The following is a 26,266-nucleotide window of genomic DNA, read 5'->3' as shown; positions in this document are numbered from 1 at the left end:
GCCCGTCCTGCCTCCGCACTGTGGCAGCTCCTGGTCCCCCCGTGTCCCTGGGGGTCTTGGGGATGACATGAGCTAGGGCACACCGGGATACCCTGGCTGCAGCACCTGGCAGGGGTGATGGATGCATGTTTAAGGCTGGCAGCAGGCCACTTTCCCAGGGCCTGGGAGAGAGCGGCAAGGGAAAAATTCCAGTGGGACATAAACCAGTGGGAAACATCCCTGAGTGACAGAAAGGCATCCAGGGAAATCACCCCATCCTTGTCCCTGACCCGTGCTGGGGCTGGGGCCAGGACTGAGCACTGCTGTGGCCCTCGGCTTGTCCCACTGTGGGCTGCCGGAGGCCATGCCGCGCTCCGCAGGAAACACTGCTTCCTTTGCCGGCCGGAGCGCCACGTCCTGCCCAGCCTGGCTCCCTCCCTTCCTGCCCCGGCACAGGGCCAGGCCCAGGCCCAGTATGACTCCAGTGTGGAGTGGGGTGGCTGCTGGGGCTCACAGCATGGGAAATGTCCCCCTGGGCAGTGGGGACAGGGCTTAAGGGTGCCTGCATCGCCCCATCCCTGGAGAAGGGCTGGAGCACCCATGGGTGAGACTCGCTGCGGGATACCTGTGCAGGGGGATGATTTACAGCATCCCCAGCCTTTGCCCCATTCCCAGGAGCCCCACAAGTCCCTGTCCTTGCCAGGAGCTGCGGAGTTTACAGCAGGCTGATGCCTTCCCCAGCCGGGCTGTAAATCCTGTGCAAGGCAGAGGCTCCACTCACCCTCAGCCAGTGCGCAGCTCTGCTCTGCCACGCTGGCAAAGCGGCCCCAGGGCTGCTGGATGAGACCCACACTGGGGCATCACCCAGAGCACAGAGGGGGGATGGGGTAGGAGCAAAGCCCCCCATCTCTGCATTCCCCCGCATCCCATCCATCGGCTCCTCACCACCCCAAACCACACAGACGGAGGGATGGACCCGAACTGCCAGGAGTAAAACGATTTATTTCTTATTGTGAGCTGGATCCTACAGGGCTTGGCAGCATATCGGGCAGGGGAGCCTGCAAGGGGCCCCCTCCAGTGCCTCCCTCTCTGTGTGCACCTTGCACACCCGTGGACATCCACCTGTGCACAGTCCCTGCACACGTGTGCATGCAGGCTCATGCATTCAGCAGCACATGTGCACCAGTCGTTTCAAGCCCCTGTGCCACACAGTAGGACATGGCAGGATGTGGGGTGGGCAGCAGGCAGGGCCACCTCAGGCTTTCCCTGTCCAGCCAAGGGCACCCCATCCATGCGTGACACCCCCTGCAGACCACACAGGCAGGGCCAGCCCTGTTTCATGTCCCCAGACCCTGTTCTCTGTGGGCTGGGGAGCAGCAGGCCCATGCCAGGTGCCATCTGGCTCCAGTGAGAGGATGGAGGCCCTAGTCAGTGGGTCTGGCACACACAGTATTGTCACCTGGTCCCCAAAACCACCTCCTCTCCCCGTTCTTCCTTGGGCACTGCCAGCCCACGTGTCCCCATACACCGCCAGCCTGTGGCAGGGTCCCCAGTGCCCAAAGCACTCTCACACCCCCTGCCCAGCTGCAGCACATGGCAGGCGAGGGGTGCACATGGTAGCGCAGGGGAAGGGATGGGAATTTGGGGGTGCAGCTTTGCAAACAGCCGCTCTAAGCTACAGCTCATGCTGCTCCTGCTCTGCCAGCTTTCACTACTGCCCGGCCCCTGCTGTCCTCCTGGCATGTCCCAGACGCAGCCCAAGTCCCGGCATCAGTGCAGGTCAATGTTTTCATACTCCAGGTTGTCCGAATCCTCCAGCTCAATGCCGTGTACCAGGTTGTAATAGTTGGTTGTCTGACTCATGTAGATCTTCTCCCGGTCGGCAGAATCCTTCAGGACCTCGCTCACGCTGACAGTGTCCACCTCTGGCTCGCTGCCCCCCAGCTGCTCTGTCCTCAGTGCTGGGGTGTCCTGCTGCCTGCCTGGCGCTGTGGCCCACTGCCTTTCATGGGTTGGCACCTGGGAACTGCTGGGGGATCCCACCTGGATCTCCACCTCCTCGTAGAGGTCTCTGCTGCTCTCCAGTGGGTCCATGGAAGGCTGGAGCAGGACCTGGCTCCCCAGCAGCACCTTCTTCTCAGTCTTGGAGGGGGTAGCAGGCAGCTCATAGGGGACATAGTGGTGGGGCTCCACAGGCACCGGCACATTGCCCCTCTCTGCTGCGGCCAGGTGGCTCTGGGACCTGCTCTGAAGGCTGTAGTTGGTCTTTCTCTTCTGCCTGCAGAAGCACCAGGTGATGCTGGCAAGGATGAGGAGAGGGGGCAGGCAGATGAAGAGGGCAGTGAGGCTGTGTGAGCGGCACAGCTCATCCCGGGGGATGCTCTGGAGGTCCATGGCGTGGTACCGCTCCGGTGTGTGGCAGATAACCTCAGTGGTCAGGTTGGGCCAACCCTCCAGGCTGCTGAGCAAAGCGCAGCTGCAGTCCCAGCTGTTGTTGGAGAGCTGGAGCTGGAGCAGAGACGGCTTCAGGAGGCTGGCGGGAAGGAAGGTCAGGGCATTGAAGCTCAGGTAGAGCTCCTGGAGCTGGGTCGATGCTTTCAGGAAGGACTTGGGCAGCTCCTGGAGCTGGTTGCTGTCCAGATAAAGGACCCTCAAATTAGGAGCATCTTCCAGGAAGCTTCCAGGGAGACTTTCCAGCAGGTTATGACTCAAGTGCAAGACCTCCAAGGCAGGGGGGACTCCCTGCGCATTGCTGATATCCATGATGCTGCAGTGCGAGAGGTAGAGCTCCCGCAACCCCTGCACCCCTACCAGTATGCCCCAGTCCAGGTGGGTAATGTTGGAGCTGGTGAAGTTGAGGCAGCAGCTCTCAGGGAGCGGAGCCTCCTGGAACTCCTGGAAGTCCATGGGCTCTGTGCAGTTGCAGCCCTGCGGTGCTGGGTCGAGGGCAAGGCCAGCAGCGAGCAAGAGGCTGCCCCAGAGGGGCACGGTCCCCAGCCCGGCACCTGCGGGGAGAGCAGCGGGGACATGGACAGTGACCCCCCTGTGGGACCAGCTCTCCTGTTCCCTTTGTCGCAGCCCGCCACGGCGCGGGGGGATGAACCCCGCTTCTCCCCCCACCCAGGGAAGGGACCCGGGTCCCCGCAGCCCCCCCGGAGACACCTCCCGCGGCCGCCGCCCCCCGCAAGCACGGGGCTGTCTCACACCCGACGTCCCGCTGTTCCGGCCGGGTGCCCGCGGGGCAACGGGGGACCCCGGGGCTGCGCTCGCCGCCCCCCCCGGTGCCCTGCCCGGCCTCACCTGCCGCCGCACGCCCCATCCCGCGGGGCCGCTCCGCGCCCCGCCGCGCTCCCGCCGGGCGCGGCCCCCGGCTCCGCCTCGCCGCGGGGCGGCCCCGCCGCAACCCGCCCGCCCCGGCCCGGGCCCGCCCGCCGCCTCCCCCTGCGCCCGCTGCCCGCCCCGAGGGACGCGGTTTCCCTTCGGCCCCCTGTGCCCCGTGCCCTCGCCGGGCTCCCGCCCGCCACGGGCTCTCCAGCCGCGCTCTGCAGCAGCACCCCCCAGAATAAGCTTGTCCCCGGCCCCCTGCAGTCAATCTGCCCGGTGGCCCCCCTTCCTCTGCCCCCCCCCCCCCGTAAACCACAGCCCCCTATCCCTTCCCCATCCCTCCCCTCTCCATCCCCCAGAAGCAGTGCCCCCAGCATCCCCCAGCCTTCAGCCCGCTCTGGCTCCCCACAAGCCATGTGTCCTCCAGCCCTCTCTGTACTCCAACATCAGCCCCCCAAGCTCCCGGAGAGGGGCCAGGCTGGGCTCTGCTGAGTTCCCCCCCCTCCAGTATGGAGAGGGGGCTCTGCCCGCCTGCTCCCTATCTCCATGCACGGGGTAACTCCCAACCCCACGGGGCAGAGGATGCAGGGTGGACATGCTTGCAGGATGGGAACCAAAGGGGCCAGTTTCTCTCGCTGGACCCCTTATGGCTTCCTTCCATCTCACACAAGTCATGGACTGGGAAGGAGGAGCAGACCCAGAAATGAGCACTACAGCTGGCAGGGAAGCAACACTGCAGAGGGGAGCTGTTTTTCCACACCCTGAAAGTGCATTTGTACTCACCACAGTGTGAGCTGGGTAAACCGAGGCACACGACATGGTACTGACAGCACTTTGCTTTGGTGCTGGTGGGAGGCGGGTGAGATGGGACCTGGCCTGAGCACGTGTGCCGTGCCATGGTGCCAGAGCCCGGTGGAGTGACTGCAGCAGGGCGTAGCTCTGGCAGCTGCTCTTCAGCCTGGCTTGGGGTGCAGAGTGCCGGGACACCCTATGTGCTGCAAATTTGGGGTACCTTAGAGGCCTGGCAAGCCCAGCACACCAGTAATAAAAGTGCTGGGTTGTTTCAGGCTTCCTTGGCCCACCTGTACTATCCTCAGGGGATGCAGCGATGTTTGAGAAAGCACCAGGCTTCAAGAGTTTCTTCCCTTGATTTCCTGCTTACGGCTCAAAACTGGCACCTCAGGTGCTGCTCTAACATCTCAGCTCAGGGACACTCCAGCCCCCAGTGGGAGAGCGGCAGCTCCCCTTGGCACAGACCCATCGCCCACATCCCGTGTGCCCTGCTTCGGTCTGTCCCAGACCCACACACCCCGGCAGTCAGCGGGTTTCTGGCAGTGGGACCTGCCCTGTCCTGCTGCAGGCATTGCCTCGTGGGCAGTGGGTTTGGGGTGCCAGCACCTCGTACTGCGCAGCAAATGCCACAGCAACGAACCCTGCACCAGGGGTTTCTGCTGGGGAGCAGGGATGGGATGGCATGGAGCAGGGAGGGAAGCAGGGCCAGCTGAATCCTGGCTGCTGGGGTGGGACGCAGGAAACGGCTGTTTGGCCCTTTCGGGAAGGGAGGTGCCGGCAGTGCGCTGGCCTGGGGGGCTGGCAGTTGCTTCCCGGGGTACCCTGGACATCAAGCTGGTACTCACGGGCCGGAGCCTGCTAACACCCTGCCTGGGGTAAAGCCTGCCCTGCTCCCCCTCTGCCTCCAGGGCAGCAGCTGAGCCAAGAGCCCCATTGCAGGAGGTTTCAGAGGGCTCCCTGAGCCTCCCTGGGCCAGATCCTGCCTCCCAGGGGGTACCTTCCAGCACTGACATTTTGCATACCACCTCAGATCCAAGTGCTTCCTTAATCCGGAGGGATCCGGGTCCTTTTATCTCTCCCTCCAGGCAGCTTCGCTGGATTTGCAGCTTCCCCTCTGCACCTCCCCAGCCAGCCCCTGGGACAGGTTGGCCTCTGCTGGTGCTGAAGCTGGTGCTGGTGCTGGTTCTTCCTCACCTGGCTCACCCGAGGGACCAGCCACCCTCTCCCTCCTTGGCGGCTGCAGCCCCATGTTCTACAGGAGCTCACGGGTGAGAGTGCCAAGGGAGGGGAAACCCCCACTTTCAAGGGGGTCAGGGCTGTCACCCTGATCCTGCGGAGCTCACTTGCACCCTGGGCTGGAGGGGATGCAAGTTTTCTCGCTGGCATTGCTTTTGCTGCCCTGGCACCACATGCCACCACCCACTGGGCAGCCCCCTCCCTGAGAAGGCTGCTGAGCATCCCTGAATACTGTGAGGGTGGGGGGACCAGGGCAGTATCACAGAGGACAGAGATCCCACAGCCTCTCTGGGCTTCTGTAATATTTTACTGTGCTCACAGGGGAAAAAAAGTTTCCTAATACCTAGATGGAATTTCCCTTGATGCAACTTGCATCGGGTGCCTGTCCTGGTTTCACTGTGCACCTTCCCAAACAGTCTGGCTCCCTTTTCCTGTAACTCCATCTAAATAGCTGCAGGCAGCCAAGAGATCACACCAGAGCCTCCCTTCCCCAGGTCGGGCAGGTTGTTACGTTAAACCACACTTCCTCCCACCGACCCACCGGAAAATCCCGGGCTGTGATGCTCTGCATCACCACGGACCCCAGCTGCAGGTGGAGCAGGGGCTGCTCCCGGGCTCCATCCCTCTTGGAGAGGAGGTGCCTCAGCCTTGGCGGGACATGGCCTGTGGGGTTCATCTGTGCCCCCAAACCCAGCCCAAGAGCTTGCCCAGAGCCAGTGGGGAGCAGGAGCAGAGTCAGCAGCAATGGGACCTCGCTAGTCCCCACTGTGGCTCTGTGGGGGACCTTGGGGCAAGCCTGGTGCACGTCACCCCATCACCCCCAGACTGGTCCCCAGGGCCTCCCTGCACCCCTGAGTGCCTCCACCCACACGCTGCCTCCAGACTGCTGACTCAGCTCTGCCCGGGGAGCTCCCAGCAGCCCCAAGCTGGGGCCTCCATCGGAAAACCAGCATCGCCCATGACGTGACAGCACCCGCACCCCAGGGAGCCCTTGAGGCCCTGGTGGAAGCAGGCAGCTTTCCCCCAGGGGCTGCAGCCTCCTGCCTGCTCCTGGAGCGGGTTTTCTGCCAGGTGGTGTGTTTGCACACACTTCCCCTGAAAAAGCTGGAAACTTGGGGAAAAAAGCACAGATCTCGGCTGTTTCCTGTCTCTCTTCAGGCAGGTTTGCTCAGCTGTGCTCCAGCAAAAAATAGGGGCTAATTCCTCTCTGCTGCCCTGGGATGAAGGGGGAGGTGCTGTGGTGAGCGGGGCTGTCCGGCCAGGGGTGCTCATGCAAAACGCTCATCATGTTCAGGAGTACATTAAGCATTGGTGATGAGAGCCCTGAGCTGCGGGGATGGGACATGGAGGCACAGAGCAAAGGACACGCACGCAGCCACCCTGTGTGCAACACGAGCAGGGGAAGGGCAGTGGGAGCTGCTTTCAAGCAGTGCTGCTGCTCCAGGCTTGGGGGGGCCGTGGGTCTGTGGCCCCTGCCAGCTCCCGTGGATGTGGGGAGGGAGCGGTGCCCCGCATCCGCATCCTTCTATGACCTGTTTTGGGTGACAGAGACATGTCCTCCTCATGGCCATTAGAGAGCAGCACCGCTATGGCACACTGCCCGCACGTGGCAGCCAGGCGCACCCCGCAACACCAGGGACCCCAGGAAGCCCAGGAGCCAAGGGGCAAGGATGGAGGTCCCCAGTGGGACAGTCCTACAGCTCCCCAGTTCTGGACTGGCCACCGTGGGCTGCTGCGGAGGGCTGACCTTCCAGGGCTCTTTGAGGGCCGCTGGGCCACAGAGCTGGGCTGGAGCTGGGACAAAGCATGGCCGAGGGGCACCTACCCAGGGGACAGCCCAGCCAGGGAGCTCACCTGCATCTTCCACTGTCCCCTGTGTGCCCACCCCCGCCCAGGGTGGGTGGGCTGTCACCCCCCTCCCTCTGGCACATGTGAAAGGCTCGGGAGGGGGGGGTGTCTGCCTGCATCCAGATTTGTGGGTGGTGGGCCAGGGCCCACAGTGAACATGCGGGATTTGAAATCCCACCCTGGCCATGGCCTTTCCGTGGGGTGTAGGTGTGGGGTCCCCAGTCCCCAGGGGTCATGTGACACAAGCTGGTTACATCTGCGAGGAAAGGTGCCCTGCGAGTGGGCATATGTGGGGTGTTCACAGAGTGTATGGGGAGGGAGCTCTGTGTGTCCTGGGAGGGAGGGGCGCGAGCTGATCAGGGGTCTCTGTGAGTCTGTGGGGCCTTGGCATGTCAGGGGGGGGTGTCTCTGTGTCAAGGGGGGGGCTGCCTGTCTGGGGGGGGGGGCTATCGCATCAAGGGGGGGGGCTGCCTGTCTGGGGGGGGGGCTATCGCATCAAGGGGGGGGCTGCCTGTCTGGGGGGGGGGGCTATCGCATCAAGGGGGGGGCTGCCTGTCTGGGGGGGGGGCTGCCTGTCTGGGGGGGGGGGCTATCGCATCAAGGGGGGGGCTGCCTGTCTGGGGGGGGGGGCTATCGCATCAAGGGGGGGCTGCCTGTCTGGGGGGGGGGGGCTATTGCATCAAGGGGGGGCTGCCTGTTCCGGGGGATGTCCCTGTGTCAAGGGAGGGGCTGCCTGTCTGGAGGGTCTCTGTGTCGAGGGGGGCATGCAGCTTTTGGGGAGCCCCTGTGCCGGGAAGGGGCTGTGGATACATGGGGGGCCCCGTGCCGTGGGAAGCAGCAGGACCGTGGCTAGGCTCCCCCCGAGACACCACAGCAAAGGCGCACGAGTGGGTGCACAACACCCCCCTACCGCCGTGCGGCGGTCGCTTTAAGGACGGCGCGGGGCCGCCCGGGGGCGTGGCCCCTCGGGTGACGTCAGCGCGCCCATTGATAAAGCCGGCGGGATTCCCGGGACGGCAGCGCGCGCCGGCGGGGCCACGTGCGCGGGGCCCGACCCGCCCGAGCAGCCCCGCGAGCCGCCGTCTTCCGCGCCCGCCATGGAGCCTACCGGGCTCTTCCCACCCTTCCCCGCCGCCTGCCTCCCCGCGCAGCCCGCCCCGGCGCCCCCGCACCGCGCGGCCGGGACCACCCGCATCGTCACCGACCCGATCTCCGGCCGCTCCTACAGCAAGGGCCGCCTGCTGGGAAAGGTACCGGGGGACGGGGCTGGGGGCGCGAGCCGCCGCGGGGGGCACCGGCCGGGGCTGTGCCGGGCGGAGTGGGGCTGGGAGCCGGTGCGGGGAGGGGCGGGGGCTGTGCGCCGGCTCGACCACCCCCTGGGGCGGCCCGGGGCTGAATGCGGCCCCTCGGCTGCTACCGGCCGCCCCCGCCCTCCCCGCCTCTCCCGGCGGGCCCGCGGCAGCGCTGGGAGCCGTGAATCACCGGGCTGGCCGCGTGCCGCGCCGGCTATCGGGGCCACATCGGTTTCGGGGCGCCCCGCGGGGTGTGCGTGGGCCGGCGGGTGCCCCGGTTCCCAGGGGTGCCCTTCCTCCCGTTGCCGGCGGCGTGTGTGGGAGGCGGGTGCCGGTTCCCAGCCCGGCCCGGGCGCGCTCGGCGGCTGAGTGTGCAGATGGGAGGCTGACATCACGGCAGGAAAAACCTGTCTCCATGGGGCTGCCTTTCGGTGGCCTCCGGTCCCCGGGCTCCCGCCCTGCGCAGGACTTTCCAGGTCGATCTGTCATGTGGAAAGATGCAGAATCCGGCCGTGACGGGAGGAAAAACGCCCTGAAGGTTTTACAGAAACTGGGTGAAGAAAATCTCTGGTTGAGAGCATCACAGTTCAGATCTTAGTGGGCGATGCAGCAGGAAGGAGTGTGTGATGCTCGCAGGGCTGCGCTGCAAGGGAACGGAGGAGGCTTGTGAGCAGGCAGGGGCGAGGAGCAGTCTGTTACCCATCCATAACCACCTCTTCCCTCGCAGGGTGGGTTTGCCCGATGCTACGAAATGACAGACCTCTCCAGCAACAAAACCTATGCTGTGAAGGTCATTCCTCACAGCCGGGTGGCTAAACCCCACCAGCGGGAGAAGGTGGGTGCCATGGGGCTGGTGGGCTGCTGGGCTGGTGGGGTGCAGTGGGTGCCCTGTACTCACTCGGTACTACTGCTCCCTTTCAGATAGCTAATGAGATCGAGCTGCACCGGGACTTGCACCACAAGCACATTGTCAAGTTCTCCCACTACTTTGAGGATGCAGAGAGCATCTACATCTTCCTGGAGCACTGCAGTAGGAAGGTGAGCACTGGTGTGGCCTCCTTGTCAAAGGATCTCCTAGCAGAGCCATAGCTGGTTGAAGCAGTTTTACCTGAGCTGCTTTGTTAGCATTCTTTCTCCTGGGTTGCCTTGCTGCCAGCTCTGTCGCACCCCCTGAGCTCAGCCATAAGCCATGTGGTTTTGCATGGTGCTGGGGACACTGCTGGCTGCCTGTTCTTGTTGCAAGCCTGTAGCTCCTGGTGGGGCCACCATAAATCCAGTTGTTCCCCTGGCTCTGCTGAGCAACCTCAACCTTGTGTGGGGAGTCTGAGGTCATGGCTGTGGAAGGAGGATTGTTTGTGGATGTGCAACTTCTGGAAAAACTGGCTTTGACCCTGCCTGCCCTATGCCTAGTCAGCAGGGCCGCCTGTTCTCCCTGCCTGCTATCATCAAGCTGCCTTGTCTCCCTCTGCAGTCCCTGGCCCACATCTGGAAGGCCCGCCATACTCTTCTGGAGCCTGAAGTGCGCTATTACCTCAAACAGATCATCTCAGGCTTGAGATACCTTCACCTCAAGGGCATCCTGCACAGAGACCTCAAGCTTGGTGAGTGCTGTGGTTGAGGCAGGGCACAGTGTGGGGAACAGGCTGCCCCAGAGGGACTTGTGGTGATGTGTTGACCTTGACTTGCAGGCAACTTTTTCATTAATGAAAACATGGAGCTGAAAGTGGGGGACTTTGGGCTAGCTGCTTTCCAGCATACCTCTGACCAGAAGAAAAAGTAAGTTTGAGGTTTCACTCTTACTCTTCCTCCTGAAGCTTCCTGGGAGGGTGGAGGGGTGACTGGTCCCTCCTGGCCTGGGGAGAGGAAACATTAGGGCCCCTTCCTGGGGTGGGGGAGCAATTCCTGTCCCAGCTGCAGGCAAGGCAAGGGGGCTGGAGGGGCTTTGTGGCCTCTCCTGGAGTAAGCTTGCAGCCGTCGGGGAGAACAATGTGCTGACTATCGCTATTGTGCCTGCCTGGCTGCCCTGCCGGCTGCGTGGGGCTGGGACACAAAGGCTCTGTTCCTCCCCAGCTCTAGGACAAGCACTTCCCACCGGCTCCCCAGGAGCAGCTGCTGCTCCTGACCCCTGGGAGCTGGAGAGTCTGTATGGGGCTCTGAGATGGGGGGAGGGCTTTGAGCCACAAAGAGCAAAATGGAGCAGGAGGGGACAGGCGGCAAGCTAAATCCCAGGGCTTGACAGGGGAGAGGCTGTGAGGGGATGCAGAGTGTGTGCTAACGTGGTGCTCTGCCCCACAGGACGATATGTGGGACCCCCAACTACCTGGCCCCAGAAGTGCTGCTGAGGCAGGGCCACGGGCCCGAGTCAGATGTGTGGTCTCTGGGCTGTGTCATGTAAGTCTGTGCTTCTGGGGGGGCGGGGGGCTGGGCAGCCCTGCCTGTGTTGGGGTGGGGGGCTGGGCTGCGGAGCCACCCCAATGAGGAAGTCCTCTTGCAAGTCCTCTTGTGCTTTGCCTCGTGCCTTTGCGGTGGCTGCTGAAAGGCACGGGGAGGGGAGCGAGCGGCTGGATCCTGCCCAGCCCCTCTGCGGAGCGGGGGCTGCCGGGGGGCTGCGCGAGCCAGAGCTGCAGAGGGCAGGTGTTCTTGTGCCGTGCTTGACTCTGGGTCAGAGCAGGCTTGACTGCCCTGTGAACCTGATAAACAACGGAAAATCTTGGTGGCTGGTGGCGGCTGCGGCTCTGTTTGGGGAGCGATTGCTGTGCTGCTTCGGCACATCCAGCCCCTCGGCTGGGCGCTGCCCACAAGCTTCCTGCGCTGCTCCCCGCCTCAGCAGCTGCCCAGGGATGGGAGCGGTGGTGGCAGGGGGTAGTCTTTGCCTGCCAGCCTTGTTTCCTTCCCCAGGGCTCCTTGCCTGTTGCTCTAAACAGTCGCTAGGAGGAAGCGTGGCCGGATGTGAGCATGGCCACCCCGGCTGGAAGTGGTGCTCCCAGCCAGGTGTGGCCAGCCTAGTGCTAGTAATTTCCTAGCTGTAAGTGCTGCTGAGTCACAAGCTTGGTGGGGATGTGACAGTGGCACATGTGTCCCCTCCCAGGTACACCCTGCTGTGTGGGAACCCTCCCTTTGAGACCTCTGACCTCAAGGAGACCTACAGGTGTATCAAGCAGGTGGAATACACCCTCCCTGTCTTCCTCTCCCTGCCTGCCAAGCACCTCATTGCTGGCATCCTCAGACGCAACCCCCAGGACCGCCTCACGCTTGAGGAGATCTTGGACCATGAGTTCTTCAAGGTGAATGGGTGGCCCTGACCCTTCTCCAGGTGGGATGAGGCATTTGGGGCAGTGCAGGGTGCTGTCCTTTGAGCCCAAATCTCAGTCCTTCAAAGGAAGCAGCTGCTGTCCTGTCCAAATGCCAGCCAGGGGAACTGAGGGACCTAGTGTGCTCCTGCCACCTTGTCCCTATGGCATAGGCTGTTTCATGTACTGATGCTAGTTGTGGGGTCAAGGCATGATGGAAATGCAAGCTGGCTGTCAGGAAGGCTCTGAATGACTGTGGTCAGCCCAGGGCAGCTGCTCTGCCTGGAGCATGTGGGCTATGGAAACCAAACCTCTGCCTTGACCTCTCTGCAGGGCTACACGCCTGAGAAGCTCCCTCCCAGCAGCTGTGTGATGGCTCCAGAGCTGAGTCCCCCCAACCCAGCAAAGAGTCTGTTTGCTAAAGTCACCAAGACACTTTTTGGGAAGAAGTCATCCAAGGGTGAGTCCATACACTTGCCCAGGAGTGTCTGTGTGACCCTTCCTCTAGTGAGGAGTGGGCTCCTCCTGGAGAGATGGTCCTGATGGGTCTCCATGCACCCCCTGCCTGGGGCCAGTAAAAGTTGGGCTTGCCCCTGCCCTTCTGATGATGGTGGCCTGACATGGGTGTGTGCCTGGAGAGCGGATGCTGTGCTGCCACACATGGGGACAGTTCCTCCTGGAAACCCTTGTGCTGCATGAGAACTGGGAAGTGAAAGTGGGAGGCAGCTGCCTGACACAGTCCTCACCGCTGTAGGCATGGGAGCAGATGAGGGAGAGCTGAGCTACTGGGAGCAGTGGCCCAGATGTCCTCATCCCCTGTGCTTAGCAGTGTGCTTATTGCTTGCTCCCTTCTCAGCCAAGAAGGGCTCTTTGGAGGACAAGGATGATATCTCCAGGCTGGTCACTGGGCTGATGAAGACCTCTATCTACCGGCAGATGAGCTATAAAACAGTGGAAGGGAATGAGGTGAGAACATTCCTGAGCCTGTGCACACCCCTCTCTGGGGGAGCAGGCTGGATGGTGATAACGCCAGGTCCCTCCACAGGTCACCCCCCTATCGTGCCGCAGTGCCAGCTCTAGTCCTGTGGAGACAGTGATAGAGGAGACCTCTCGCAAGTCTGCATCCCCTTCCCTCCGGGGGACGATGGCCAGCAGCTGTGAGGGTGAGCAATACCCACCTGCCCAGGCCACCCCAGCCTACCCCGAGCTTCCTGTCCTGCCCTGGCTGATAGTGCGGCTGCCTGACTCAGCCTGTCATCTTCTCTCCACAGCCTTTGAAGACTGCATCACTGCCTCTACCATCATAGAGTCAGCGGTTCGGCTCCTGCGGACCTGCCTCTCTTCCATGCCCCCAGGTAAACTGGTTGGATTGCTTTGGGATGGGACAAGGGTGCTGTGCATCCCCTTCACCATGAAATGAAGGTGTGGCTGCTATTTGGGGTACCTTAAATGCTGCCAAAGGATGCTGTAGGAGGGTCTACTCCCCCCTGGGGTGTGAGGTGGGCAGAGGGCTGACTGCCTGCTCTGCTCACCCCCTCCTCCCCACCAGCGGAGAAAAACCCAGCTTCCCTGGCCCGCCATGAGCATTTTGTCTGGGTGAGCAAGTGGGTGGATTACTCCAACAAATATGGCTTTGGCTACCAGCTCTCCAACCGCAGCATTGGGGTCCTCTTCAACAACGGCACGCACATGACCCTTTCCCCCAACCTCAGGTAAGTGGTGGGGAAGGAGCTGCTGTCTCTGGGGAAGCCCCTCTGGTGGGAAGGGGCAAGGGGAGGCTGTGCCAGGGGTGGGGTTTGGTGCTGGTTGGCCCCAAAACTCATGGTCTGCTCCCTCCCAGGACTGTGCATTACAACCCGACCAACAACAAACACCTTGTTTTCTCTGTGGCTGCCATCCCTGAGCAGCTGCAGGGACAGATGAGTGTCTTGTGCTATTTTGCATCCTACATGGAGCAGCATCTCATGGAGGTGGGTGCTGGGATCCTGGGCTGGGCGTTGGGTCATGGCTTGACCACACTGCATGATGTTGCAGGACTGCCTGCTCACAGGCTACGGCCAGGTGGACACCCAGAGTTGTCCTGGGAGTGGGGACCCATCTGGGGGTGTGTCCAGGTTTGGCTGTGTGTATGCTGGTGGCAGAGCTCCCATGTATGGGACCAGTGGCTTACACAGACCCTTCTCTCCAAGGGAGGTGACTTGCCCAGCATAGATGACCTTGGGCAGCCTGCCCTACTTCTGCAGTGGGTGAAGACTGAGCAAGCCTTGCTCATGCTCTTCAGCAGCGGCACCCTTCAGGTACGTGTTGGGCACAGCGGAGATGCCCAGACCCCCGTGGGGAAGAGGCTAGATGGGGACTCCTGGCTTGTGTTAGATCTTGTCTGCCACAGCCCAAACGCAGGGCCCAGCTATGAAAACGGCTGTGAGTGCTGCTCCAGTACCTGGAGCTGGGTCACAGCTTGTCCAGCCCATGGGGGACATGACACTTCAGTTGGCTGCTTCAGTCTGCCCCATTGCTGGGGCTAGTGCATTGCTGCTGTGGGGCATGGAGCAGGGATACCCCTGGGCAGGTCGGGGAGGAGGAACGGGTCGAGGCAGGAAGGGTTGAGGCAGGAAGCATGGCTCCATCCTGGCTCCCAACATGCTGCATGAAGCATGGGTTAAACAAAGCCCAACCGGTCTCCTAGGTGAACTTCTACAATGACCACACCAAGGTGATCATTAGCAAACCTGACCAGTCCTGCCTTGTCACCTACATCAACCGTGAGCGCAACTCCTACACCTACAAGTTGTGCAGCATCCAGGAGCTGGGCTGCTCTCCTGAGCTCCACTACCGCCTCGAATACATCCTCAAGCTCCTCCAAGAACAGGCTGAGGCCTAGCATGGGACCTTGGGGGGACCCTCTCTGGATGTAGAGGTCTCCCCCTGCCCTCCTACTGGATGGGAGGTATGTTGTGGTGCTTGCTGCCCACCTGGGCACCCTGTATCCTGGTGCTTAGCTGGATTCTGGACTAAGACATGTGGATGTAGTTACAGCAGCAGGTCTGGTCATCCTCGCTGCTTCCTGGCTCTGGGAGATTGCTGCCTTCCTGCTGGCAGCTCCTGCTGTGGCTGTGCTGGTCTCAGAGTGGACTGGGGTGGCACGGGGGGGTGGGGTGGGTGAGTGGCCTGCAGCCAGCTTTGGGACTGGCTGTGCCTTGTTTGTGCCCTGGCTGGCAGCTGCCTGCAGTGAGGGCTTGGGCTGCCTTGCCCAGGGTGATGCACCAGTTGCACAGACCCTCTGCATGACATGGAGAGGACCAGCACAGCCTTGACATGAAGGCTCAGCTGCTGTGGGATAGGGAAAACCTCTTCCCAGAGGTGGACAGGGGTGAAGGGCACTGCCTGCCCTGCCAGGGGCTGCGTGGGGCTGGTGTGTACTACTCCACAACTGCTACACTAAGGAGGGGGCTGTGCTGGGCCCAGCCATGCCCTGTTTTGTGAATTGTCTGGTACAACCTGAGGTTTGATAAAGGGTGGGGGGGATAGGATTAGAGGGCTTGCCTGGAGAAGCCCTTGCTGGGACCTGGGGAGGTTTCTTGTTTCAAGGCAGTCTCTGCCATGGGGGGCTATTTATGAGTCTTATTTATATGGAATTATTTATTTTCCTGTTGATCTGTCTATGTGCAGCTCCCCTGTCCCTGACTCACCTTAATAAAAACTTGTGTAAGGTCAAACTGCATCTGCCTTGCTTGGACCTGGGGCTGCACAAGGGCTTTGTCATTATCTTAATCCTTACTCCAGGGCTGCTTCTGCCTGTCAGGCAAGACCCCCTCTTGGCACTGGCTGTGGCTGGGGCACGGGGTCAGGGAGGCAGGATGGGTGTGAGGAGCCCATGGAGTACCTTCACTGCCCTTCCTGGGGCTGGCAGGAGGGGTGGAGTTAGTTCTTGCTGATGCCTGTGGAACCTTGGAGCTGCCTCAGCTTCTCCTTGCTGCTGCCAAACCATCATTCCCTTTCTGTGCTTGGACCAAACCCAGTAGCTCTGATGCTTTTGCTGAGCTGCAGAAGGCAGGAGCTGTGGCCCCTGGGCTGTGTGTTGCCTGGGTCCTTGCACTGACACCTGGTGTGATGGGATATGAGCTGGGAATGAAGCCAGGAAAGAGGAGGGACTGAATCTGCTCCATGAGCTTGCTTTGAAGGTGGTCTGTCACCTCCCTCCCCAGCACTGGTGTAATCAATCTGCCTAGGAGCAGCTTGTGCTGTGGGAAGCGGCCTGGGCTGTTCCCTGTGGCACAGCCTTGGGCAGCTGCCTGTTCCAGAGCAGTGCAGCCTTTTGGGTTGTATCTGCTGCAGCTTGGGTCTTTCTGCAGTCTATGGTAGTAGGTATAGTGTGGGTGTGAGTCCAGGCTGGGGGCTGTAGTGAGCATCATCCATACCTTGCCCCCTGCGCACGCCATGGCCAAAGACTTCAGGTATGAGCCACAGCTGGAGAATATCTGTTTATTTCAGCTGCTTTCCCCCTGCAGCTCTGCAAGGCTGGGTGGAGGGAGAGGCAGGCACTATTCAAAGTAGACCCCATGCACTATGGCCACAGCAAAGAGCGAGGCATTGGAGAAGGTGGTAGAGGCAAAGTTGTCATTCTCGGGGTCCCACAGTGCCCGGCTGGCCACCAACAGGCTCTGCTGGCCCCGCTGGCCCAGCAGCACATGGCAGACCAGCTTGTAGCGGGGTGGCACCACCTCCTTCACCTGGCTCTGCAGCAGCTCGGCCAGGCTTTGGGCTAGCAAGGCACTGCCCTGGGGGCTATAGACCATGGTCCCCAGGGCACTGGCCAGGGCACACTCCAGCACCTGCTGCACCCGCCCTGCATTGAACTTGCAGCCTTCATCTGGCTGCATCCTGTAAGTGTTTTCGAGTTGGGTTTTGAGGATGGGCTGGAAAAGAGGGAGCCCAGAGAAGCTCACACGGCTGAGGAGCATCCAGGGCCCGATGGAGGGGCGCCTACCCCCCGGGGCAGCCCCAAGTGAGCTGCGGCGGCTGGCCAATGGTGCTGGGAGCATGTTGAGGATGGAGCTGCAGCGGGAGGGCAGGAGCTGTGGTTTGCCTTCCTCGGTGCCCCGGGCTGGGGGCTGGGAGCTACGGCGGGTGGCCCGGAGCAGAGGGGCTTCAGTTCTGTCTACAGCAGTCACCTGGGCTGGCAGGCCTGCCTCTGGGGCTGGCTGCTCAGCCATACAGGTGGCCTGGAAAGGAGACATGGCTCAGAGTTGTCAGGGGAAGGTGGGTTTTCCCCCAGCTTCTCTATTCCACCACCTTTCTGCATTGCTTCTCCCTGACCCCTGTAAATCCCATGTGTCCTGGCACACAGGTCCCTGCAGGGCTGGATGCAGAGGGGCTGGGGAGACCATGGCACTGCCTTCCCTTGCCCAGCAGCCTCAGCCAGCTGGAACTGATCTGGCACAGCTAAGCGTGGTCCATCCAGCCCTCTGCTCTACCATCCCCAGCCTTTCTGTGAGTGGCTCCTCCCTCTCCAGCCCCCCCCCCCCCCCCCAGCCCTCCTGCCTGCATCTGGTTCCATACTTACACCTGCCCTGCCAGGGTAAAACCAGGGGACTTGTCTCTGGCTGATGTGCTTCCAACTGCCCAGGACCACCTTGCTCCCACAAGTGGCAGCGAACCTGTTGTGTTCCTGGAGTGTGAAGAGTTGCTATGTGACACTGCAACTCCCCAGGGCTGCTCCAGGGCACGGCTTCTGTAACTCCTTGTTTCCTGGTCCCTGGACAGCACAATCCCCTTACTCCTGCCTTGTCTGTGTTTCCAGCTGTGCCAGCACAGGGACATGGTTGCTCCAAGCACATGTCCTCCAGCCTTGGCTGCTCTGCCAGCCTGAACAATATTTGCTGATGTTGAATGTGCAAAGGAAGAGCAGGGGGTGAAGAACAACCACTGGGATTACCACTTTGCACCCCAGCTATGGGATGCAAGGGGCTGGGACCTCCAGCAGCTTGATTTTACCCAGAGGTCTGCATCTTTTGGGTACTTATTCCCCTGCACTAAGGGAAAGTTTGAGCGGGTGAGCACTCACTGGGTGCAGCCCTGCTCTGCTGCCACAATGCCCTGCTCCAGAGGGCAGTTCTGCTGGGGGCTCCTGACCCCGGGCGAGGTTTCTCTCTGCTGGCGGAGCCCAGCCCAGCTGGTACGCCACAGCCACCCCATCAATGTGCCTTTGTCTGGCCTGGCTGCTGAGCTATTTGAGGAAAGTGGAGATGCCTTTTGTGTTTCTATCTCCCGTCAGAGGTATTTATAGCCTGACGCTGACTAGCGCTGCCAAGCACGCTGGCAGCTGGACCCCGCTCCCTCAGGGTGCTGCACTTGCTGCGGGCCCTGCTCCTCCCTCTTGCTCCCACCACTGCTGGCAAGCAGAGGTGGGGTCCCTCTGTGGGCACCCTCCCCACATCCCTGCATGCAGGTTGTCTGGGGCCAGTCAGACTTGGGAGAAAGGGGATGGGGCATCCCCTGGCACAGCTCTTGGTTTGGGTTTGGGTGAGGCTGGTTATACTTTTTGGCTGTGATTGCTTGTGTCCTAAGCAGACATGATAGCTGCAGGGCTTTGGCCTGGAGCATCGGCAGGAGAGAAAGCTTTTGCTGTTTCAGGAGGCAGATCTCCCCTCTGGGCTCAAGTTTGCTCCACTGCTGGTGCCGGCGACCCAGCCATGCCTGGCAGCTTTCCACAGGGACTGTGCATGTGGATGTGGGAGTGATCTTTCTGCATTTAACCTGTGCATGTCTTGCCTTTTCCAAAATCCCAGCTACCTACCTCTCTTCACCCCTATCTGCCCCATCCATGGGCTCCTCTGCAGCAAAGCCACCAGCTGGAGGGCAGCTGGAGGTGCTGGGGCTGTGCCATAAGCCATGGCAGGGAGATGCTAATCACATCAAGATCCAGGGCTGCTTCCCCACTCCGATCCAGTCCAGCAAACACCCAGGCGGAGCTGCCTTAGCAGCAAGGGTGGGCTTTGCCGCTCGCCACCCCCTCTCTGCCTGCCTGGCTGCCTGGCCACATGCTGCCTGCCAGGTTTCCCTAGCAATGGGCCATGTCGTACAGCGCGGCAGCCTCCTCCCAGCAGCCTCCCCAGGCCGGCCTGCCTCCTGCCTGCCTCCGGCCTGCCTCCCGCCTGCCTGCGCCGCCTTCCTCTGCCGCCCTCCCCAAGGCAGCCCATGGCCGGACTCTGCTCGGCGCAGCTGCAGGGCGAAGCGGCAGCCTTCACCGCCGCCCTCCGCACTCTGGTCAACAACCCCCAGTTCAGGTGAGGGGCCGGGGGGGGCATCACCCCCCCCCCAGCCATGCCGAAGCCCCCAGTGCCTGCTCCGTGCTGTTTTCCTGCGGTCCCAAGCCCTGACGGGGGGGTTTGGAGCCCCTGGGCAGTGCGGGAGCCCCGGGGATCTGGCACGGTGGGGACATCCCGCACGGCTTTTGCAGCACTCCCCCCACATCTGCACAGCAGCAGGAGCCCCCAGGGCTGCTGGGTGTGTATCCCCCTGGGACAGCCACCGGCTGTCCGGAGGAGGGAAGGTCCCTGGGTGCATGGTGCCAGCAGGGTAAGGCAGCGTCGCAGGCTAAACCCTGCGCTGGGGGTCCTGCCCTTGCCAGGAGTGGGGGTACTGCAGCTGCTGTGCTGCCCAGGGGCAGCCGCCTGTGCTCAGCTCCTTTCCCACCCCAGCTTCACCAGTACTGTCCTTCGACATCTCCAAGCTCCTCGCACCCTGGAAGGCAGGCAGCAGCCTGGCTGGCCCTGTCACAGCACCTGGCATTCCTGTTACCTCCCCCTGGAGTGCGGAGTGGAGATGGAAAGCCACTGCCTTGGCCACCTCCCACCTACACGGCCTGTTCCTGCTTGGCAGCTGGCTAGCTGTGTGGTCCTCTTCGCCTGCTTCATGCTGAGACCTGGCACAAATGCCAGTGCTATCTGAGGAAATCCCCATCCCTGCTGAAATTTTTGGCTACCCAGAAGAGAAATCCCAGTGAAAACTCCCCACCCACAGTATCAGGCAGTGGGGAAGCGGCTGCCAGTGCCTGGTCATCCCCAGCCCATATCCTGCTGCCCACATCTTGCATCTCACACCTTTTGTCCTGCATCCTGCAACCTGAGATCTGCACTCTGCATCCATCAGCTTCATCCTGCATCCTTCCTCCTGTAGCCTGCAGGCTTCATTCCGCATCCTGCAACCTTCGTTCTGCATCTCACATCCTGCAACCTTCATTCTACACCCATGCTTCAGCCTGCATCCCATAACTGCAGACTGTATCCCACATCTCACAGCCTGCACCATGCTTCCTCCTCTGGTCCTGTGGACCATAGCCATGGAACAGTTTATTTCAGTTCCCTTGCAGCAGCAGTCATGGAGGACCTTTTGGGCTCTGCTCACGCTGCCCAGCACACCCCAGCTGTGTGTATCTGGACAGATGTGCGGGATGTTCTAGATGCTCTTCCCTCTGGTGGGCACATCCATCTCCCTGTGAGGGTCAGGCTGTGAGTATATACTCACAGCCTCATGACCGCTAGAGTTTGGGTGGCATGTCTTCTGCTCATTGCCCTGCTGGGGTGGAGGAAGAGAGGAGGAGGGGACAAAGTGATGGATGGGCCATGGCTGCATGGTGCGCACAGGCTGGAGATTCCCTGCCCCTTTACCCATTCCCTTTCCTCCAATCTTGCCTTCCTTTCCTGGGGCCACAACGCTGGGGAGCCATGCTGGGGGGCTATGGGGGACCAGGTCAGCAGGATGGACCCTGTGCCCCAGTATGCACAAGCTGACCCCTCCTGCAGGCCTTGGGAGGGCCAGTGCCAGCCCTGCTGATGCTGGAAGATTTACATCCCTGAGCCTATGAGTCAGTTCCTGTGAGTCAAGGAGGCTGAGTCTGGTGACAGCCAGCTTTCCCCAGCTCTGTTGTGCCAAAATAGAAAGCCACTTTCTCCACCTGTCCCTGGCCTTTCTCTGCCCTGCTCTGTGCCAGCATCCGTGGCTGTCTGTGCTTTCCAGAGGACCTGTCTTGCTCACCCTGCCTGCAGCATTCAGATGGCTGCAGGGAGCCACCAGCAAGGACCCCTCCCTGCCTCTGCTGGGAAAAGTCCCTCAGTTAAAACTAAAGGGCACTACCCTGCTGGGACAGGCACCCAGCCAGTGCCTGCCCATGTGCCCTGTCCCAGCCCCAGGGCACCTTGTCCCCTGGCTTCCCAGGTACCCCATCCCTCATGGTCCTCTCTCCCCCACAGCGATGTAACGTTCGTGGTGGGTCAGGAGCAGCAGAAGGTGTTTGCACACCGCTGTGTGCTGGCGTGCCGCTGCCAGGCTTTCCAGGGGATGCTCAGCCAGGGGCCGGTGGACAGTGAGGAGTCCCCCAGCAACATCCCACCCCAGGGCCCCTTCATCCTGGGAAATGTGCAGCCTGAGGTCTTCCTGGCCGTCATCGAGTTCCTCTACACTAACAGCGTCACTCTCAACAGCTGCATTGTGAGTGGGGCTGGGGCTGGCGGGGACCATGGGCGTGAGAGGGACAAGGGGGGGATGCAGGTGCACAAGGTGCTTTGCAGCTCCTGGGGTGCCAAAGGTGGTGGTGGGGGTGGTCTGAATGATGCTTTCTGACTGGCTAACAGTGTAACAAGTGTGGGGTCTCAGCACAGCACAGTGGGGAGTCCAGAGCACCTTGTCTTACATGTGTCTGCCCCAATCTTGGGACAGCTGGCTGTGCACACCCTAGGTGCTGGGAATGGGGACACCAGAGCAGGACACCTTTGTATGCCCCCATGGGGCAGCCCCTTCCCCCTCCATGTCCCATCTGGGAGCTCCCAGAGGGGCAGGAGGACACATGCCCTTGGCCCCTGGGTTGCCATGCCTGTCTGTGGCCCTGCACACCGATGCTCACAAGGTCTGTCTTGCCTGCAGGCGCTGGAGGTGCTGACCTCGTCGGTGGAGTATGGCCTGCAGGACCTGTGCAAGGTATGGCCCTGCTTACACTGGGGGGGTGGTCCCCAAGTGCCCCCGTGCTGAGGAGCACCCCAAGATGGTCCCTGCGTGGCTGGTGGCTCTGAGGATGGCACCACGGAGCATCAGCTGGGTCCAGTGTAGGCTCAGCCCCTGCTTCTCGATCCCAGAGGGTCTCTCCGGTGGGATCTCCCTTGAGGGGGTGCAGCACCGGCCGGGAGCCCCACAGGGGCTGGGGAATCCCGGGGAAGGACACGGGGCCTCACGTCTCCCACACGGCAGAAAGCCCCTCAGCCATCGCCCACGCTGCCCTCCGGTCAGCTGGCAGGATGATGCCGTAGGGAAAGCCCTGGTCCTGGGGAGCACTCAGCACCCCTGCCCGGTGCCGCTTCGGGCAGGAAGGCTTTGGGAGGACAGCAGCGACTGCAAAGCAGGGGAGGGAGCCAGACAAGGAGGCGCAGGGAGCTGGAGCAGCTCTGCGTCGGGGAGGGTGGCCAGGCCACGTCATCAATGATTCCTTAATTGCGGCGGATCGCGTGACCTGCCGTCTCGCGCCCGGACTTCCCCTCCCTTCCCACCGCGCCGGGAGGGACCCTGCGGAGGGGCTGAGCGGCGTGCCGAGGCGGCGGGACCTGCCCCGTCACCCTGCGGGGGACAAGGTCAGCAGAAGCCCAGATGTGGCACAGGGCTGTCGAACAGCTGGCTGGGCAGGGAAAGGATGCAAACGGTGTTGCAAAAAAGGGGGACCCGGTGCTCCAGCCGCGCCCCACCACGCAGCAAATGCATCCTCAGGGAATGAGCTGCAGCAGGGAGAGCCGTAGAGGGGTGGGAGGGAAAGGGGATGACCAGGGACAGCCGGGGAAGGCCCTGGCTGTGTCCCCAGCTGCAGGGTGACCTCATGTCCCTCCTGCCAATGACTCAGGGCCCTTCTGCTCCAGCTGATGGCTCCTTCCTGCATGTCACATCCCCTTGGATTCCCCGGGGGCTCTGACCCCTTTGCGCTGGACAGACGGACGCAGCTGAGATGGGCAGGAGGGAAGTCCTGCTCCCTGACAGACATGCCTGTCTGGCTGCATCACCCGTGTGTGAGCTGCAGCCGGAGATGCTGGTCCCCCAGCAGACATAGGCAGAGAGCAGCTGGCAGGCAGAGCTGGGCAAAGTTGGGGTCACCCCCAGTTCGCTGCAGCTGGCACCAGGGCTGTCCCCTGTGGCAGAGCACAGCTGGTGACGATGGTCAGGGTTAAGTGACCCACCTGGGGCTATGAGGCTGGCTGGGGTTTCACTACATCAGGCTCAGTCCCTGGCTAAATCAGTGCCCTGGCAGGCTGTCCACAGGCTGTGCTACAAGCCCTCATCCCACAGCCCACCCCACTGCCTCACGAAACACTGGGGGGCTGGCTGTGCCTCCACCCCATGTCCCATATCCTGGGGGGTTCGGGACTTGCTGAGAGTTGGGGGTGGTTGTGGTGCTGGTGGGTTTCCACCATACTCATCCTCTCCCCATGTACCTTCCAGCTCTGCGTCAAGTTCATCAAGGACACGCTGAGTGTGGAGCAGGTCTGTGAGGCCCTGCAGGTGAGTGTGACCCCAGTGGTGTCACAGGGGGTCAAATATAACCCATCTGATTTGGGGCAGGAGGTGGCCAGACCCTCCTGCTCTCGGCTGGATGGCGGGGCAGGATTTCCTACCCACCCCTGGCCCAGCGGCTGCCCTGCCAGCTCCTGGGCACATTGTACCAGGCTGCAAGGAACACAAGGGCCACCACAGCCTGGCAGGGAAGTATCTTCATGCTGCTCTGAGCAGGGCTGGCCCAAGCTCCCCGGTGCCAGGACCTTGCCATCATCTGCATGAAACTGGGAGGCACTGGTTTTCTGGGAGCTCTCATGGTTTTGAGGCCAGTACCAAAAAAACCTGCTAAGAGTTGGGGCACCTAAAAATAGCCTTGGGGGAGCCCCAGTGGCCCTGCCACGGTGCTTGATGGGACCCTGCTCCCCACAGAAGGGGCGTTTGTTCCATCTCCCACTGGCTGAAATAATGCTCTTGGGGCGGCAAAATGTCAGCCCCAGAGCACAGAAGTTTCCGCCAGCGGTGGTGCCAGACCACCACGGCATAAACAGATCTAAAACTGGCCTGGAGGAAACAAACAGAAACCCCCAAAACCCCAGAACAAAACAAATTCGAAGAAAACATCTCACCTTCCTCCCTGCTTGCATCAACACCAGTCCCCTGATGTGAGGGAGGCCATGCTTGCCCTGCCTGTGCTGGTACCAAGTACCCTGGCATGCAGGGGCTGCCACCACAGGGGACAGGGATGTGTCCTCCTGATGCCCAGATGGGCCATGCCAGCCCTGGGATGAGCATCGCTGGGTAGGGCTGGGTGAGGATGAGAGGACCCCAGATTCCTGCTGCACTGGGAGATGGCAGCTATGGAGCATGGTGGGGCTTTAAGCTGACCCTGTGCCCATGCAAGGAGCGCTGGGGATGGATGGCTACATGTCCCTGCAGTGTGGCCTTGTGAGATTGATGCCAGGGCCCCTTGCTCTCCCAGGGATGGGTGACATCATCAAGGAGCAGTGGAAAATCAGATGCTTCCTGCAGACGGTGGGGCTGGGTGACGGTTGTGGGTGGTGGAGGCACCAAACCTTTTGCTGTGGGGCATGCCAGGAAAGGAGGAGGTCCTTGGTGCCCCTTCCACACCGTACCCGCACTGTGGCACCCAAGCACGGGGATACTCAGTTCACCTGGGTCCCTGGGCGTGCCTGTCTCTGTAGGGCTTTGGTGAGGGGGTCCTTCCTGCTCCAGACCCCCTTGCAGGTGTCTGTGTTGTCCCACAGGCTGCAGTGACCTACGGGCAGGCAGACCTCCAGCAGCACTGCCTGGCCTTCATCGAGGGTTGCACTGTGGTATGGCTGTGAATGATGGGGGAGCATGGATGGGGTACCCCAGGGCATGGGCAGCAGCGGGGGACACAGCGTGTGGCAGGGGAGTGCAGCCCTGACGAATGGGGTGGCTGGAGGCTGGGCAGGGGTGGAAAGGGAGCAAAGGGTGGTGGGGGAGACAGTGCTGGGTGCCAGGTAGAGGCTGGCTGGGGGCGTGCCAGGGGATGGGGGTCTGGGTAGGGGGGTGCCTGGGTCTGATGGCCTATGGAGCGGAGGGAGGAGCGGTGTGGGGGTCCTGGTACCAGCGCCGCGGTGTGCTGGCAGGAGGTGGTGCGAACACAGGGTTTCCACGAGCTGTCCGACGTGGTGCTGGCGCAGGTGCTGCGCAGCGACCGCTTGGCTGTGGATGAACTGGACCTGGTGCAGGCTGTGCGGGAGTGGGCACACGTCAGCTCGGTGAGTGCAATGTGGCAGTGACCGGGGTGGTGGTTCTGGCTGGCCACCCCCAGGCAGACCCACCCAGGGGTGCCTGGACTCCCACCAGCCCAGGCAGGGAACACAGGCACCCTGTCCCTGAGCCCCAGGGCTGTCTCGCTTCCCCCAAACACCCTGTGGTGCCCAGGGCATCACCAGCCTATCCCGCTGGCTGGCAGGCCGTCCTAGAGCGCCCGGTGCCCGAGGTGGCTGCCCTGCCCGTGCGGGAGCTGCGCCTGCCCTTGCTGGCACCCAGCGAGCTGGTGACACTGGAGAGCCACAACCAGCGGGATCTGCTCATCCCGGTGAGTTGCTGCCTCCTCTCGGGGTGCCGTGGCTCATCTCTGGGGCTGGAGGGTGCTGCAGGGCCGGGTCTGGGGGGGAACCATGCTGTGGCCACGCTGATGTCCCCGTCCCTCTCCCCGTCCCTGTAGGTGGAGAGCATCGCGGCGGCCTGGCGGTCCCACGCGCTGCGGAAGGGCAGCGGGGTGCCCTCGCGCCTCTGCCGGCCCCGCCGTGGCACGCGGCCCCGCGACCACCACCGGCACCTGGGCCCACACGCCAAGTAGGGCCAGCACCGGGGTGCCCCCAGCCCGAGCAGGGGGCTTGGGCAGCGGCAGTGCCCCCCGGCCGGGTGCCCTGCAGCGGGGCTGACATTGCCGTGGCCGAGAGCACCAGTGAAGGGCTGTGCCACAGCGTTGGGGTCAGGGCAGGATGCCCAGGTGACCCCCAGAAATGGGGGGGGGACCGGGAGGGGGTCGGAGCTGGGCCATGGCGGGGGGTGTGAGGACAACCAGTGGCAGTGAGGAGGGCAGTGACCCCGGGGGCGGTGGGGCCGCAGGGTGAGCCCCCCCTTTCCCCCCCCCGCCCCCTGCTGCCCCCGCCCCCACCGGGCGGGCCCTTCCCCGGCGCCGTGCTGCCCCCCCCCGGCAGCGGGGCGGTGCTGCAGCGGGCGGGGCGCTGGCACCGGGACACCCCCCCCGTGGCAGCGGGGGAGGCGGGGTCTCAATGGGATGGGGAGCCTGGGGCCTGGGCGCGGGGGGGCAAATGGAAGGGGAGACCCTGGCATCTCTGCACCCACCCAGCACCGCTGCACCAATGCCAGTGACATCTCCCCCCCCCACCCACCCCCGGAACCTCACCCCAAGCCCTGCCAGCAGCCCCCAGCCCCTCATGGCTCCGGGGTTGGTGA

The 26,266-nt window shown here is 62.4% G+C and overlaps 4 protein-coding genes across 5 annotated transcripts; 2 read left to right on the top strand and 2 right to left on the bottom strand.

The window, feature by feature from the left end:
* Nucleotides 1-975: 975 nt before the first annotated feature.
* On the bottom strand, nucleotides 976-3,326 carry LOC119155823 (chondroadherin-like protein). Its single transcript, XM_037404867.1, has 2 exons — nucleotides 3,280-3,326; nucleotides 976-2,984 (listed from the first exon to the last, which is right to left on the bottom strand). Exons 1-2 carry the CDS (start codon nucleotides 3,296-3,298, stop codon nucleotides 1,750-1,752), a joined length of 1,254 nt encoding a protein of 417 aa, XP_037260764.1. The 5' UTR covers nucleotides 3,299-3,326; the 3' UTR covers nucleotides 976-1,749.
* Nucleotides 3,327-8,190: 4,864 nt separating this feature from the next.
* PLK3 (polo like kinase 3) lies at nucleotides 8,191-15,477 on the top strand. Of its 2 annotated transcripts, none has more exons than XM_037404823.1 (15): nucleotides 8,191-8,429; nucleotides 9,199-9,306; nucleotides 9,393-9,509; nucleotides 9,943-10,072; nucleotides 10,160-10,247; nucleotides 10,767-10,862; nucleotides 11,560-11,755; nucleotides 12,095-12,221; nucleotides 12,618-12,727; nucleotides 12,795-12,924; nucleotides 13,033-13,116; nucleotides 13,311-13,473; nucleotides 13,602-13,731; nucleotides 13,951-14,058; nucleotides 14,448-15,477. In XM_037404823.1, the coding sequence occupies exons 1-15, from the start codon at nucleotides 8,277-8,279 to the stop codon at nucleotides 14,640-14,642; spliced, it is 1,935 nt and encodes a 644-aa protein (XP_037260720.1). In that variant the 5' UTR covers nucleotides 8,191-8,276; the 3' UTR covers nucleotides 14,643-15,477. The 2 variants fall into 2 exon arrangements, with proteins under 2 accessions (XP_037260720.1, XP_037260721.1); XM_037404824.1 differs by having other exon boundaries at nucleotides 8,277-8,429; nucleotides 12,807-12,924; nucleotides 14,448-14,642.
* Nucleotides 15,478-16,302: 825 nt separating this feature from the next.
* Nucleotides 16,303-16,980, bottom strand: DYNLT4 (dynein light chain Tctex-type 4). The gene has a single exon (XM_037403518.1). The coding sequence runs from the start codon at nucleotides 16,972-16,974 to the stop codon at nucleotides 16,303-16,305; it is 672 nt and encodes a 223-aa protein (XP_037259415.1). The 5' UTR covers nucleotides 16,975-16,980.
* A 1,847-nt stretch (nucleotides 16,981-18,827) lies between these two features.
* BTBD19 (BTB domain containing 19) lies at nucleotides 18,828-25,666 on the top strand. The gene is given in 9 exon segments (XM_037404742.1): nucleotides 18,828-18,935; nucleotides 18,938-19,047; nucleotides 21,013-21,250; nucleotides 21,683-21,736; nucleotides 23,237-23,296; nucleotides 24,556-24,624; nucleotides 24,925-25,056; nucleotides 25,254-25,379; nucleotides 25,509-25,666. Coding segments are annotated over 9 exon segments (1,032 nt in total). The 3' UTR covers nucleotides 25,644-25,666.
* Nucleotides 25,667-26,266: the final 600 nt, after the last annotated feature.

Source organism: Falco rusticolus, chromosome 11 (assembly GCF_015220075.1).
Source record: "Falco rusticolus isolate bFalRus1 chromosome 11, bFalRus1.pri, whole genome shotgun sequence".
NCBI classification, from domain to species: Eukaryota; Metazoa; Chordata; class Aves; order Falconiformes; family Falconidae; genus Falco; species Falco rusticolus.
Note: the sequence above shows the minus strand (reverse complement) of the source record. Positions and strands in the feature narration are given on the sequence as shown.

What these genes read in the sequence shown, in the direction of transcription:
- PLK3 (XM_037404823.1), top strand. Translation starts at nt 8,277, where the DNA reads ATGGAGCCTACCGGGCTCTTCCCACCCTTCCCCGCCGCCTGCCTCCCC. An exon ending in TGGTCTCTGGGCTGTGTCAT is followed by an intron (nt 10,863 to 11,559) that starts GTAAGTCTGTGC and finishes GTCCCCTCCCAG; the next exon opens with GTACACCCTGCTGTGTGGGA. An exon ending in ACCCTTTCCCCCAACCTCAG is followed by an intron (nt 13,474 to 13,601) that starts GTAAGTGGTGGG and finishes GCTCCCTCCCAG; the next exon opens with GACTGTGCATTACAACCCGA.
- DYNLT4 (XM_037403518.1), bottom strand. Translation starts at nt 16,974, where the DNA reads ATGGCTGAGCAGCCAGCCCCAGAGGCAGGCCTGCCAGCCCAGGTGACT.